Source organism: Takifugu rubripes, chromosome 12, assembly GCF_901000725.2.
Source record: "Takifugu rubripes chromosome 12, fTakRub1.2, whole genome shotgun sequence".
In the NCBI taxonomy this organism is placed as follows: domain Eukaryota; kingdom Metazoa; phylum Chordata; class Actinopteri; order Tetraodontiformes; family Tetraodontidae; genus Takifugu; species Takifugu rubripes.
The window spans coordinates 12,233,401-12,247,591 of record NC_042296.1 but is presented as its reverse complement, the minus strand read 5'-3'; the positions used below and the strand labels follow the sequence as shown (position 1 = coordinate 12,247,591).

Here is a 14,191-nt window from a genome sequence, read left to right as displayed (position 1 = left end):
TTGGACGGTGCCTCACACCCAAAGACTGCTGGGATGTGATTCTGCTCACCCCATAAAATTAATTAGGAATAAGATGACAGAAGACAGATGAATACACCTGTGATGAGTGACAGACAAAAATGAGTCAGACAAAAACAAACAGGTATTAGCAATTATGTTAATATAACCGCCACATGCGTGGGATTAGATGGTTTAATGACAGTGGTTAAACTTGCTTCACAACAAACAGCCGTTTCAGGTTTTATATGAAACTCTATTGATTGATTCAAGCCAAAGTAGGGCGGCGCGGATCCTCCTGTATTCCTTTCTTTGTTATCACGTGCCTTTCAGATTAAGTGTTGCGTTCAGGTTTCATCAGTCATTTCCACTGCTTTTCTATTCCTTCTCCAAAATGGACCACGTCCTCACAGGGGCCTGATCACACTCATCAATGACACCTAAAACAGGGAAACTAGTGTCAACTGCTGTTGTGGTTCTGCATGTCTGTATTCAACATCGCTTCACTATTGTCCCTGATTGATTGGATCATTAGAGGCCAGTTTGGAATCCTGGAAGGTCAGAGTGTTGCACAGAAGGATAGAGATTCCTGGCAGACTCGTGGAGGCTGAACAAACACATTTCATATTGGAATGTTGATATGAGTATTTTTCCCTCTTATTTTATTATTTTGTTGTTGCTGTTATATCCCTGATAAATCTGCCCTTCAGTTTCTCACAAAGAGTGTGAGGTGATCGTGAACTAATGTCTGTATTCACAAGCAACAAAGCCCCAGCAAGTAACAGAAACATGTAAGATCCAGTGACTGACCTGAAGAAATCACTGAGCAAACACACTGCATGCTGCCAAAGTGCAGGTAAAGGGCGGTGCACGAAAAACACTGATAAGAGTGAGCAGGGCGAGCAGTCAGCCTTCCACTCACTCACCTGAGCAACTTGGGTGGAAGACAGCTATAGTCGGCCTTCCCTTTTGTAACATTGTATACATTTAACAATGGTCTAATAATAACAATACATATAAATCTACATCATGACTGTTACTATTACAACTATTGCTCTGATTGATTGATACTGAGTGATATGGCGTTCAATACAACTGTGTTCTGTCGTGAAATAAACATTTTCTGCTGACTTTTCGACTAAATTATTATGTGGCTTGTTTAAAGGTGAACGTTAAAATACAAGCCGCAGAGTAAATAAATGCTCAAACTTCGTGGCCATGATGAAGGTGGGGGGATAAAAGGTGCGGCCACAGGAGACCTGCGTCTCTCGGACAGTCCTCTGATTGGCTAATCCGGCAGAGGGGGCGGGGCGTGCGGATTTAGGCGTTTGGCAAAAGCAGCCCGAGCGCAGCAGACTTTCATTCGTCGCCGCGTCATCGGGTCGATGTGGTCTCTACTCGTTGTCTTCTACCAGATCTGCTCACTTGTTCGCTGCGAGACTCTCTGCGGTCGCGTTTTTAGCCCCTTTTTCCTGCGCACGGAGGGATTTTCCCGTGAACTTTCCAGTCCCGTTCCGTTGGGCGACGTGCTCGCGTTTTATTCCTCTGCGCACCTCGTCTCCTCGTCCCCACCATGGATTTGGTTTGGATTGCGGGCTTGGTCGTGAGCATCTGCGCCTGCTTTGGGACCGCAGAGCGACACAGCGTCTACTGGAACAGCACCAACCAGAAGTAAATATCTGCCCTCGTTTCGGCTCCGTCACGTGTGAATGCGAGTGCACCTTCACCCTGTGTTCAACAGAATCGTCCTAAAGTGGATTTGCATGTCTTTTGATGCGGGGCGCATCTGCGTGTTGCACGTCGCATGCATGTGAATAGTTGCTGCTGCTGCATATTTAACGTTGTGATGATTCTGTGATGGTCGGCTGCTGTTATGATAATGCCCCCCCCCCCCCCCCTTTCCTGGGCCCCTACTTGTGTTTTTGTGCTGTTTACCTGCAAAGCTTCCTTTAACCTGTGCCGATTTGATCCGTTTCGCAATCGGCGCCCGTGCTGATGGATTACGCCCGCCGGGTTAAAAAGTCACCGATTAATCTTTCTGGATAGAAAGTGAGCTCGTTAACACTTGGCACCTATGAACGGGTGTGAACAGGGTTTGATTGAAAGGATGCCGCGTTATCCGATTTCTCCATCGGCCTGGATTACCTCCAAGTATTGCTCCAAACCTGAAAGACTCCACTTTAATCCCACTCAAGTTAAACTCTTTTTTTCGTGCCTTCACATTATTTCGGAGCAACAAAACCACCACTGTTAGTTACAGTTGGCTCTTTTCCTCCCCCATGAAGACCCATTATTCCAAACAGGACTGGTTTTGTCCCAACTAACAGGGTGCTAACCCTTGTCTGGACTGGGAGGTCAAGATTAATCCAGATAGACCACATAGAATTCGCATAGCTGCCAGGGGGGCGAAGTTGTTCCTGTTTGAGATGGTAAAACAAGTAATGATGGTGTATGACAGAGATGGAGGATGTAACTTGAAGCCTGCCCAGTAGGTCACGCTGTGGGGGAGAGATGAATGGCTCCATGGGGGGAGAAATCGGAGCTCAAATTGTGTGGGTTAGGGGCCATTCGGTCTAAGTGGGGGTCAATTAGGATGATGGTTGATGAAGGTATGGCCAAGTGCTCAGACGTACGAGCAGGGTCAAGCGTACACACCAACACACACCCATGTAGACACACACTGGGTGGACGGGCGAGCACAGACTCCAGGGACCGTCGAGCAGGGGGCTCTCAATCAGCCCACCAGACGCCCCCGAAGTCAATCAGCGCCCGACTCAAACAGGCGTCTGGGAGCGACGATTCCGATGTTCGAATAGGGATTACGCCCAGCCCGATGTGGTCGGGTCGCCCAAATGTTTGGTTCTGGGACGGTCGTAATTATAGTAACAAAACATCTCGCCGACCATTGCTGTTGCTTCCAGATGGACAGGTATCTGTGTGTGTGTGTCTGTGTGTGTGTGTGTGTGTCTGTGTGTGTGTGTGTGTGTGTCTCTGTGTGTGTGTCTGTGTGTGTCTGTGTGTGTGTGTGTGTGCTAGTAATCCATCTCTTTACACTTGCTTTTTTCAGACAACTGTGCTAAATCTCTCCCTTTGGCTGCTCTTAATCCTATATTCGGAGAAAAGAGGCTGAGTTTCTGTTTTCATTTGGTTCTTTTCATCATTCCCTGCAATCTGTTCCACCCTTTGACCCGTTACTTGATACGATGCGTTAACGTCGATCCCTTTCCCGTGAAATGAGTTTTTTCCCCCGCTCTTGTCCGATGAAGGCTGTCGTTGATCACACAGATCTCAGATTGATCACTTTGGACCGTGCGGTAGGGGCTCCTTCCCCTTTTCCTCCCCCTGCTTGTCGAGGGATTTTTTAAAAACACACGCACAGTCTTGCGCAGTGTTCCCTGCTCACCACACCGGAGTGCATGTGTTCCAGCCCACCCGGGGCTCTGCTGGCTTCCAAGGTCGGCTCTTCCTGTGCTTTACTGGCTACTTTGTTTTAGCATGAATGAGATCTCTCCTGACAGTAAGAGATCCGGTGCTTTCTGACCTTTTACTTGTTAGCATATCTGTAGCCTTTCGACGTGGCTGCCAACAGCTTAATCACTAGCACCGGTCCGTTCCCAGAAATGAGGCGCATGCCAGTGTAGGTACGTGTTTTTTTGGTTCTGTGTGTGTGTGTGTGTGTGTGTGTGTGTGTGTGTGTGTGTCTCAGAGCTCACTTGTACTGTGCAACCAGAGTTGTGTGACTCACACATAGAGCCGTCCACACATGGACCTCGGAGTTGTGATTGATGTTAAAATCCTCCCCGGAGCATCGGAAATATGAGGCAACAACCTGCTATTTCTATTGTTTCATAAGCGGATGAGCACAGGCCCGACTTTCTGCCTTCTCTGCTGCACCCCTTCTTTGCCAGGCCTCCCTTTTTATCCTGGTTCTGTGGCCTCCTTCCACCATTTTAATGTCTCATCTATGGCATCGGGTTTATTTTGGCAACGTTGTTGTTTTTGGGATGTATATTTTATCCTCGTCTGATGTACCATGAGAGCTCTAGTAGTTGTTTTGGGAGCAGCAAAGCTGTAAAAGTACCCCCCTTCCCCCACCCACCCACATTAAGCAACGTTACTGGTATTTAATCTTTTTAATTGCTCAGCTTGTTCTGGCCCAAACGGCAGCGTTATTTAGGGTGTTATCATCCATATGACTGTTTTTTCCAGGGTCTATGCCATCAATTTGGGTGTTTTTTTGTGTTGCCTCCCATACAAATTGGGGAATGGTTTTCATGGTGGGGCTCAGAAAGAGAATAGTAACTGGTGTGACTGATTGGGGGTCAGAGTTCGCTGTGTGATGAAGTGGCACAGCCTCTATCAGTCTGTCAGTCATTCTGTCACGGCGGTGGTCCTTGAATACTTGCTGCCACTCAGGCCGGCCCCTCTTCACACGGCCACGGCTGGGCCGCTGGGAAGCTCTCATTCTGCCCCCTCCTGTCTTTTCGGGTCCCCTTCGCTCCACCACCAGCTTTTATCTCAACTTTACAAGCTGCCCCTTTTCAGTCTATTATTTCCTCCGCTCCAGTCCTGGCTCTCAGAGCACGGGAAACGAGGGAGGCACGCTAAGAGGTGTGGAATTTTTTTTTTTATCGTTCTTGGCACCCATAACAAACCCTCACGAGGCACTGTGGCCCTTTCTTCACGCCTTCCACGCTCTCCATCTCCCACTCGGGCTTCTCTGCCTATATGAAAGCCCAGATTTTCAGCAGACTGCTTTCTCTCTCTCTCTCTTTCTTCTGGTCTGCTCACATCTGCCCAGTGTTTAAATAAAGCATAGACTCGACCTGGGAACGCCGACCATGACAGGACAGGACTGGCATTGAGGGGGGAAAAGGTGCACGTGTAGTGTTTAACCACCTCTTACCTCCCGTACGTGCAGTCGCACCGAGAGAGCCAGAAGATTGAAACATGTGGACGCGTCGTATTAAGTGGTCCAGTGTGTAAGCAGTTTCTGCAATTCCCCAGTAATCTGATCTGAAGCTACTTTCCTCGAAAAGCACCCAGTTTTCCTAATCCATTCTTCATTTTAACCCCCCCCCTCCCAGTTCCTTCAGTCAATTCTATCGGCATCTTTCTCCCACCCTGCATTTCCCCTCCCCCGTTTAATCTGGCCTTGTAATCTGTTTGGTGAATTCAATCTGGGAGAAAATACTCGGAATGGGAAACAAATGGTAATCGTCTCATAGCCTCGGCCATCCTTAAAGTGACGCCTATATCTAATCGTCTGTAAGGAGACTTTACAACGCTCCGATTATTGCCTTCTCCCCCTTGACTCTTCCTGTTCAGTATTCCCACATGTGGTTGTGGCGTAACGGGCAGGCCCTGTTTTATTGACTGACTGTACGAGGTGGAGACGTGGGACAAAGGTTTTAATTTCCCGCGTGCACGCTGTCACTTACCCTGTGCGCTCTCTGCTGAGCGTGTTCCCATATGAAGTATTTTGCTTCCTGGCTGTGTCTTTTCCCGGGAAAACAGCGTATCCTGTCTGCACAATAAACAATGAGGTTCTCACACACCAGCACACGCAACACTGTAAATGTCTGCGATGGGGAGTTGATTGTACTTCCCGGTCTCGTAATGAGAGTGGACACATTGGAGGGGGGGTAAATAAGTAGATTAGCAGTGATTGATAGTGATGAATTGTTTTTAGTAGTGACGGAGCTCACGCCCGCTCCCCCAGTCTCGCTGTCAACTCTCGGTTTCTGTCTGGGGTCGTAGAACCGACCCGGCCAGTGTTCCTCCACACCCCCAGTGCCCATCCTCGGGCTTCTTCCTTATCTTGGCAGCAGACTTCCCTTGCTCCTTCCCGCGTGATCTTCCTCTCTGTTGTGCTCTGCACAAACACTAAAACACAAGTGAGAGTTTACATGTACATCCCCCTTTTCCTTTACTAAGGGTTTGTGTGTGTGTGTGTGTGTGTGTGTGTGTTGGGGGGGAGGGGGTCCTCCAGACTTGTTTGTCAAGTCTTGGTGACATTCATTGACTGTGTTTGGATGAGGAGGAATTAGGCAGCGATTGTGAGATTATATCTCTGAAAATGGCCCATTGTGTTTTGGTTGTTGTGTAAATAAGAGTAATTGTCTGGCTTTTTCTTACTTATCTCGCTTTTTTGTCTCATTTGTCGTCTGGATTCGGAGTGCAAATATGTCTGCTGCCCTCTAGAGGGCAGTTGTGGAAACGCCCCCACTGCTGTGATCAGTAATAAAGATCTATCCGTTAAAAAACCAATTTAATAATCCTGTATGGTCTATACTTAGAGGTCATCCAGGACTTCCTATATGGAACTCATAACCCACAAGCACAGAATGTGGTTGAGCACAAAAGGTTCATCCTGTCTAAATGAATCAAGCCAAATCGACTTTCTTGTACAGGTATTAGCATCATGATAAATGTTGTGTCATTGTTGACCTTTCGATAGCTCAGGAGAAGCTGCAAGACAGTTGGAAAGAGCATAAAACATTTTCTAAACCTTCTTACTGCAACAGGGATCAGGGAATATTTCTCTGTCTTTTTTCATCACTGTGTGGGGCAGCAACAGGGGCTGACCAGGGATCCACCCCGACGATGGTGGCAAAACGTTGCATGAGGCAAAGCATAAGGGCTGAAAAATCTCAAAAATGGGTGAGAGGGAGTGAAAGGAATCCCACCGTGTTTGTTTCTATGACGAGTCAACCCCACGCGCATTGTGCATTGTGCACAGCTCTGCAAACGGCAGGTCAAGAAGTTGCATATTTGAGATGCCATCGGGGCAAGTTGTGATTGGTTCGGTCCAGGACGGGGGTGTTCCAGGGTTGACACGAGGATCTGGTTTGCTTATTGAGTGATGAAAGACAGACAGGGAGTGGGAGGGGATGACTGACACTGATGGATGAGTAGATAAATGGTTGCAACAAAAAAAACACACTGCAGTGCAGCTTGACAAAGCTGATGATGCATCTCAGAAAGGCTTGTCCCCTCTCTGATGTGCCACCTCCCTAATTCTGTCACTTTAAGAGATCCACCTTGTTGCTTTCAGCCTTTCCTTAACTACTCTCGCGTTGCACTCTGGAAGCATATTCATGCATCCTTAATACATCATATGGAAAACACCAAAACACCGCTGGAAAGCTGGGAAGCCCCTCCCGTGTGAGCACAATAGTGAGGCTTTAAACAAGGTCCATCCAGCTTGCCTCAGCCCTGACTCTGTCCACGGCCTTTAGTCCCTGCTCTGGGCCTCAGTGTCTACTATAAGCCCCCATATTAAGCAGGGTCTGGTGCTGATGAATGGACCCGAGCTCGGCCTCTGCTCCACCCAGTAATCCAGGCTTGGATGAGCCGATTAGGTGGTCCTCACATTCCAGTTCGTTCATCTATGACAGGGGCCAGTCACCTTTTAGGCCACATTAATGGTGTGTGTATAAGACAAAGACAAAAGTAATCATGTTTATGTGGTCAGGGGGTCGCTAAGCTAAAGCTTCTTTTATTAGATGACACGGTCATTAAAGTATATGAATTTGTTCGATGGCGGCTGCTGTGGGTCTTAAAAAAAATCCGAATCGACCTTCAGAGAGAGCGATTCCCGGCAGTATGTGGAGTTTAAAACGCTCGAGACCCCTTCTTGCTGACTGCTTGTATATAAAACTCTGGGGTGCTGACTTAGCGGTTGTCCGACCTTTGATCCACATTGCGGCCCCTTGGATTCAGAGGTTCAGCATTCCACGGGGCGATAGAGTGCTGAGATGAGAGGCTGATGGATGGATGAAAGAAGGGGGTAGAGGTTGGGAAGAAAGCAAAACGCTGGTCAGAGAGATTAAAGAAAAAAAGATTAGACGTCTGCTCCTGAAGGGGCTCCGGTAAATCAAAGGTGCCGTCTTGGGTGAAAGAAAAGGAGTGTTCAGGAAGTTCCTGTGGTCTGTTTGGCATCGGCTTCGACACTCGCGTCCACCGATGCCACCGACTCACATTCCCTGGCTATTGTCGCTGTTCCTTACTGGCATTTTTGAAATCTGCCTTATCATAAGTGAAACCTACTCCCGGATTCCTCGCTGCACAGGAACATTCTCACGTTCTAAGTGGCTCGTGCTATGACGGACACCGGCGATTGTTGCATGCAGCTCCATTAATCATCCTGGAGCGAGTCGGTTCCCCGGGCTTGAGTCGTCACGCTCATTAAAACGGAGATTACTCTGATAAACAATGGGAGGGATGGAGAGAATCAGCCCGGAAGGTGGAGGCTGAAAAGAAGGTGGTGCTCTCTGAGCTGCTAAACCAAAGGTGACAAGATCTGACTTTGTTAGCTAAACCTTTTCACTCAAAGGCCTCAGATCCCTTGAAGTGTGTTGCTCCCCTGGTTAATGAAGCTGATGGTGTGGAAGGCTTCAGTGCTGAGGTGTTGGAGGGGAACAAAAGGCAACGGGATCATTAAATCTATTTGCTATTAATAAAATGAGGCTCGCCCGCCTCCTGGAGCCTGTATTCAACCTCTCTTCCCTCTGCTAAGCGAGGTCTTCCATCACTGTGGGCACATTTAGAATGGGGAGGGTGCACGAAACGGTGGCGTTTGGAAGGCAACTGTAGGACTACTGCTGAGAGAAACTTCAAAAGCCATTTTCCAACTTCAGCCCTTTGACCCCCCCCCCCCCCCCACGTCTATTCATGCCCCCAGACTCCCCCTAAACTCTCTCCGCCTAAAGGGGCTGGAAAGTGGGAAACAGAAGGGCATAATTACCCCCCTCCAGGGCAACTTTAATGCCCTTTTTGTGGTTTAATTGCTCCCCCCCCAAGCCTGTTCTGACAAACACACAGTCGTGATCTGGCAGTGTTTTCCCCTGAAACGGTTGTGCGTTTTTGTGAGATAACCCCCGTCGGGCTGAGGCCAACGGCGGTGTTTGTTCCGATGGAGGAAGGCGAACTACAGATAAGCTGCCTGAACCGTGGCAAAACCATGTTCGGGTTTTCAACCCCTCGCACCCGACGCCAGCGCAAGTTGGTCCGAGTTAGTGCAGTTGTGTGTTGAGAAGGTACTTGCATTATAACCCCACCCCCCACGTTGTGATCTCTATTTCCATCTAATCTGTTCATCAGTATTGAGTGAATGCAATCAGGCAAAGAAGAAAAGAGAAGGGGGGGGCTGCAACTTCAGTGCTCTCTGGGAGCCTTGGCGTCTGCCCCTAAACCGCGGGGTACCAGGGGACCCCTGGATACAAACAACAACATGGGCTAACAAGCAGCAGAGGCCCGTGCCGGCCGGCTTTCATCGCTTGTCAAACATATGGTCCTTGTCAGACAAATGCCCCCAAAATGTTGGTTTTCTACGTATGGAAGCTTTTCCCATGCTCCAGGTGTTCCGTCAGGTCACCAGAGGCTTCGGAGAAATTCCTTGAAATCGGCATATATAATTAAATAGCAGTGTGTAACTGAAGTCACACGCACAAGCTGGCAGCTCTTTTTTTTTTCTTCCATCGGCAGAGGCCTCCCGAACCGTCCCCGTATTGATTCCTAGAGCAACAGGCCCTATATTAGACACACATTCTCCTTGTGTATTTTGAAAATATTTAGGTCTGTCGGATTTCAGCCAATCTCACCCGTGGAGATCCACAACAGGAGAGAGTAAACTGAGAGTTCAGCACCGGAGAGGGGGGGGGGGGGGGGGGGGTGAGGTGTGTGTTTGTGGTGGGGGTGGGTTTGATGGGTGCGAACAGTAGGTAGCCACTGCATTAGCTGGGTGATGTATGGGACTGAGGGAGTTAATGTGTGTGCTGCAGGCAACCTGCTACCATTCCAGGCTGCTGATAGATGGCTGATGGGGAGCGTTAGTTCTGAGCTGACCCAGGACCAGGCTTACAGTTCAGGGCACAGGGAAGATGCTGAAATACCTCTAGCGACAATAGCTCCAGAGAAACTTGTCAAACCTCGGAAAGAAAGCCCGTGAGCCCGAGGGAACGCTGGACTTTTGATACCAAGCCAACCTAAAGTGCCTGAGTGCACTAAAGATGTTTTTTCTAGCTAATGCAGCTTCGCTGTAATAATAGAGTCGTGTTTGCGGGGACGTTTGATTTGTTGCTTAAAAGTTTCACAAGTTTTCTCAGAGTGCTCCTTGTCAAAGGTCCAAGGGAAAAAGAAGGATGTTTGGTTTAGTTAAAAGGCCGTCATAAAGAGGGTGGAGGAGTTTAGGGAGGGATGCTGGGAGGAATGGAGGGGAGGCAGACAGTCTGACTGTCTCAGTATTTATAATGAGAGGGAGTGTGACGCGAGACAGTTACAGACCATCACCACACTCCTTACGTGCACCTGATTGTCTTCCCGACCTTTATTTCTAATCTTAACAACCTCCAGGTGCGTCTCTGCTTTCTCTCCAGTGATATTTTTGCCGAGCGCCGTCTGGCTCCGTGTGTGGGTGTGGTTGAGAGTGTGGGTGTGGGTGCAGCGCCGCAGATGTCAATACTCATCTCCTGGCTGGACGGCTAACCGACCGCTAATGTTTCTCTGTAAACATCATTGGACTCCTCGGGGAAGCTGGATCGATGTGCACTCAATGTGCAAAACAAAGCAGCTACACTTGCATCGCGTTCATGCATATTTATGTGCGTGTCGGCTGCAGATCTCTCTTGTCCTAATTGTCCAGCACACACAAACACACACACTCAATCACACTCCTGCTTCTCCTGATCCATCAATCCCAGAACTCCCAGACTTCCCTTTCATTTCCCTGCTGTACACCAGTGTGTAGTCAATCAATATATAATCACCGGTCTTCAGGCTTATATTTATGGCAGCTGCAGCTCCATAACCTCGCTGATCCCCCTCCCAAACACCTGAATAACCGGTCCTGCCCTCTGCACCTCCCCCGCAGGTTCCATTGGGATGACTACACCGTGGAGGTGCGGCTCAATGACTACCTGGACATCGTCTGCCCCCATTACCCTGAGGGCGAGGTGCCGCAGCTGGACGCCGAGCGCTACGTGCTCTACATGGTGGAGCGCGGGGACTACGACTCCTGCAAGCCGCAGTCGTACGATCAGATGCGATGGGAGTGCGGCCACCCTTTTGCTCCTCACGCCCCGGAGAAGTTCTCCGAGAAGTTCCAGCGTTTTACTCCGTTCACTTTAGGGAAGGAGTTCCGCCAGGGAGAGAGCTACTACTACATCTGTGAGTGTCTTCCTGCCTTCTTCTTTTGTGGTGGTTTATGCGTCACATGACCGTGAAAACGGCCGTCGGACGCAGCCAACCGGCCCGAAATGTGCTAGTAGAATCCTCACGAGCTGCTGACGTAGGCTGGAGGAGATGTTATCACCTCTGGGAGGTTCCCGCCTCGCTGTGCTGGAGTTTCTGGCCAACTCCTTGAAACCAGATAGGGACGGAGTCTCGGTTTACTGACGCCTCTTTTCGAAGCGTGCCCTGCTGGACTCCCGCCGCAGAGCAAAAGCGGCGTCGTCGCCGCCGACTGTGGCTGTAATTAGATAAACAGCAGGACGCATTTTTCCCGGTCACAGATGGCGTCTTGAAGTTGTCCCCGCCTCTGTCCTGTGTCTCTCTTGTCAAGTGTGTGTGTGTGTGTGTGTGTGAGTGCATGGGGGCGTGCGTTAGTCGGGTGTTGATACCTGTGTTTTTTCCTCTCTGCCATGTAGCTAAACCGTTGCACCACCATGGGAAAGACTGCCTCAGGCTCCGGGTGGATGTGGTGGCGGCCGATGGTGAGTTCACCTGCCCTCCCGGCTAAGACAAGAGCAGCATAGTGACCCCTCGGGGTCGTGTCAGACCCTGACAAAAACATTTATCGTAATTTGTGCTCCCCATCCCCCTTCCTTCAGGCTCTCAAGAGGCCAGAGTGGCCAAAGGAGGCACGGGTGGGGCTGATGTTGGAGCTGGGGGTGGGGCTCACAACCCATCCAACAGACTGCCTGCAGGTATGTTGACCAACCCGCCGTCCTCTGTAATCATCACTGACCTCTGAGCTGTCCCGGCGCATTAGGAATTGTGTCTGGGCGGCTCTGACTTGCTCTTTTCCTCTCCGATCTTCCAGCAGACGACCCGGTGGTGGTCCTGCCAGACGTCCAGAAGAGCGTACGGACCAATTCCGCCGTGGCGGCCGCCTCTCTCTCAGCCGTGGCCTTGCTGGGACCATTTTCATTACTACTATTGTTGCACTGAGAGCACATGAAAGGACTGCTGCTGGCAGACATTTTCTTCAGGGACTACGATGAAGACAGTCTGTGGGGATAAACCACTGACTCAAAAGACAGGTTTCCTGTGCCCAGTGCTGGCCACAGGGACGGATTTTCGAGCTTGCAAAGCACAAACGGACTCGTCTGCACCAAGCGTGCCGAGCAACCCGGAGCGCGTGAGACAAAGCATGTGCGCTTTGTCTCCTTTTTCAGAAGATGACTGTGTTCTCCTCCTGGAAGGCCATCACGCCTTTGTGATTTCCGGGGCCTTTTCTCGAAGAAAGCACCTCTTTTGACGAAGAAGAAAACATGAAGGAGTGGCGTTAGAAAAGCAACATCAAGGAGAGGCCAGAGAACACTCGGGAGCTAAGAAAGCAACTGTGAGTGAGCGGCAACGATACGACCGCTTTCAAAGGAAGCACAATCCCAAGCGTGGAGCCAAAGATCAGCCATCTCTCAACCAGTACACCATCCGACCTTCCAGTGTCGTGTGCTATGTGTCGTATAGTTGTTATAACAGTATTGAGTGGCATTAATTGTTCTTAGTGATTACTTCCTCTTAATGTAGCATTTGACAGACATGCCGTCGCCGTGACTACCGCTCCTCTGCAAACACAGCCATGTGCTTGTGAGCTGTAGCGCAGCACGGGCACGCCAACACACGTTCCAGAGCGCACACGTAACCGCACGCGCGCCATAAAAGCATGAGGCGATGATGAGATGACATACAGTAACACGCCCCGCCCTTGGCGGGTGCCCCATGTACATTCTGTGAAGATAATTTATCCCATTTGCAGCGGGGTGTTACCGTACGAACCGTGTGATCACAAAAACAAATGTTTACGGTTGGCGAGGGAGGGGGGGGGGGGGGCGCTTTCCTGCTCTCCTGGTAGTTTAGTAGCAGCGTGAAAGTAAGAATGTGTGAGTTCCAAGTGAGAGTCAGGATGTGTGATGAGGTGAGATGTCGGGGGGGGGGGGTCCTGCCCAAGGCAAACGCCCGGCGACGCGAGAGGCTGGACTTCTCTAGTCGTTGGGTCGCGCCCCCGTCTCGGACACGACGCTGGAGAGGTTCATCACGTTCCCTCGGTGGTTGTCGTGGACAACGGCTCTTTAAACACTCCGAATATACGTCACAGTTTTAGATAATTAAGTATCCGGTCAACACAAACGGAAGCACAGGCGAGACACGGCACCAACCACAGTTGCCAAGACCATTTCTTCCCACCGCTGCTTGATCAACAATGTACAACAGTTCCTGACATCAGAGTCTCTTTTTTTAAAAATCTGAGTACTTGTTACTGAATTTTGTACATGTGTAATTAAGAAAAGTGTATAATATGTGTAAATATATATCTATACATAGATTATATAAAGACCTGTTTGATAAATATGCTAAATGTGAATTTTTCATGTGAAATAAAAAAAGGATATTTTTGGGAAACCAGAACAGTCTGCTGCTGATTAAATGGGAGGCATGGCAGCGTGGCGCCGGAGATGGCAGTGTCGGGGGTGTTGCATTGGGCGGAGGACGGCTTTGGCAAAGACTGAGGTATTTCAAGAACTTATAGACAGAAATTCAGAGTCTCTGGAGGCTTCGTCCAAATGACTTAAGTGATCAACTGACGTCTCCTCTTCGCCATGTGGTTTGGAGTGAAATGTCCCCACATCTATACAGGACGGATGAATTACCATTAAATTTGCAGCACATGTTCATGTGGCCCTTTGATGAACCCTCATAAATCTCCATACTTAGCGCCATCATCGGGTCAAAACGGTCCCTGCCCACCGCCTTGATTTAAGACTTAAGAGCCGCATTCCTTTGTGCCTTAGTTACAGCCAAATATTAGCATATGCTAACAATAGGCTGGAAGCTGCCCCAGATGGAACCCAAGCCGTCTTGATCGCTCTGGTGGTGGGCTGTGATATCACAGCAAACCTGATATCGCCGCACGTCCGAGTTGCTAATTCGACTGACCTCAGCAGATTCGGCACTTTGGCAGAATGGGAGC

General features: G+C 49.5%; 1 protein-coding gene across 1 annotated transcript; it reads left to right on the top strand.

The window, feature by feature from the left end:
- Positions 1-1,354: 1,354 nt before the first annotated feature.
- Positions 1,355-13,629, top strand: efna1a (ephrin-A1a). Its single transcript, XM_011609434.2, has 5 exons — positions 1,355-1,668; positions 10,871-11,166; positions 11,646-11,711; positions 11,829-11,924; positions 12,041-13,629. The coding sequence occupies exons 1-5, from the start codon at positions 1,571-1,573 to the stop codon at positions 12,166-12,168; spliced, it is 684 nt and encodes a 227-aa protein (XP_011607736.1). The 5' UTR covers positions 1,355-1,570; the 3' UTR covers positions 12,169-13,629.
- Positions 13,630-14,191: the final 562 nt, after the last annotated feature.

Coding starts and splice junctions, on each gene's coding strand:
- efna1a (XM_011609434.2), top strand. CDS start 1,571: ATGGATTTGGTTTGGATTGCGGGCTTGGTCGTGAGCATCTGCGCCTGC. Junction 1,669..10,870: donor TGGAACAGCACCAACCAGAA/GTAAATATCTGC, acceptor CCTCCCCCGCAG/GTTCCATTGGGATGACTACA. Junction 11,712..11,828: donor GGATGTGGTGGCGGCCGATG/GTGAGTTCACCT, acceptor CCCTTCCTTCAG/GCTCTCAAGAGGCCAGAGTG.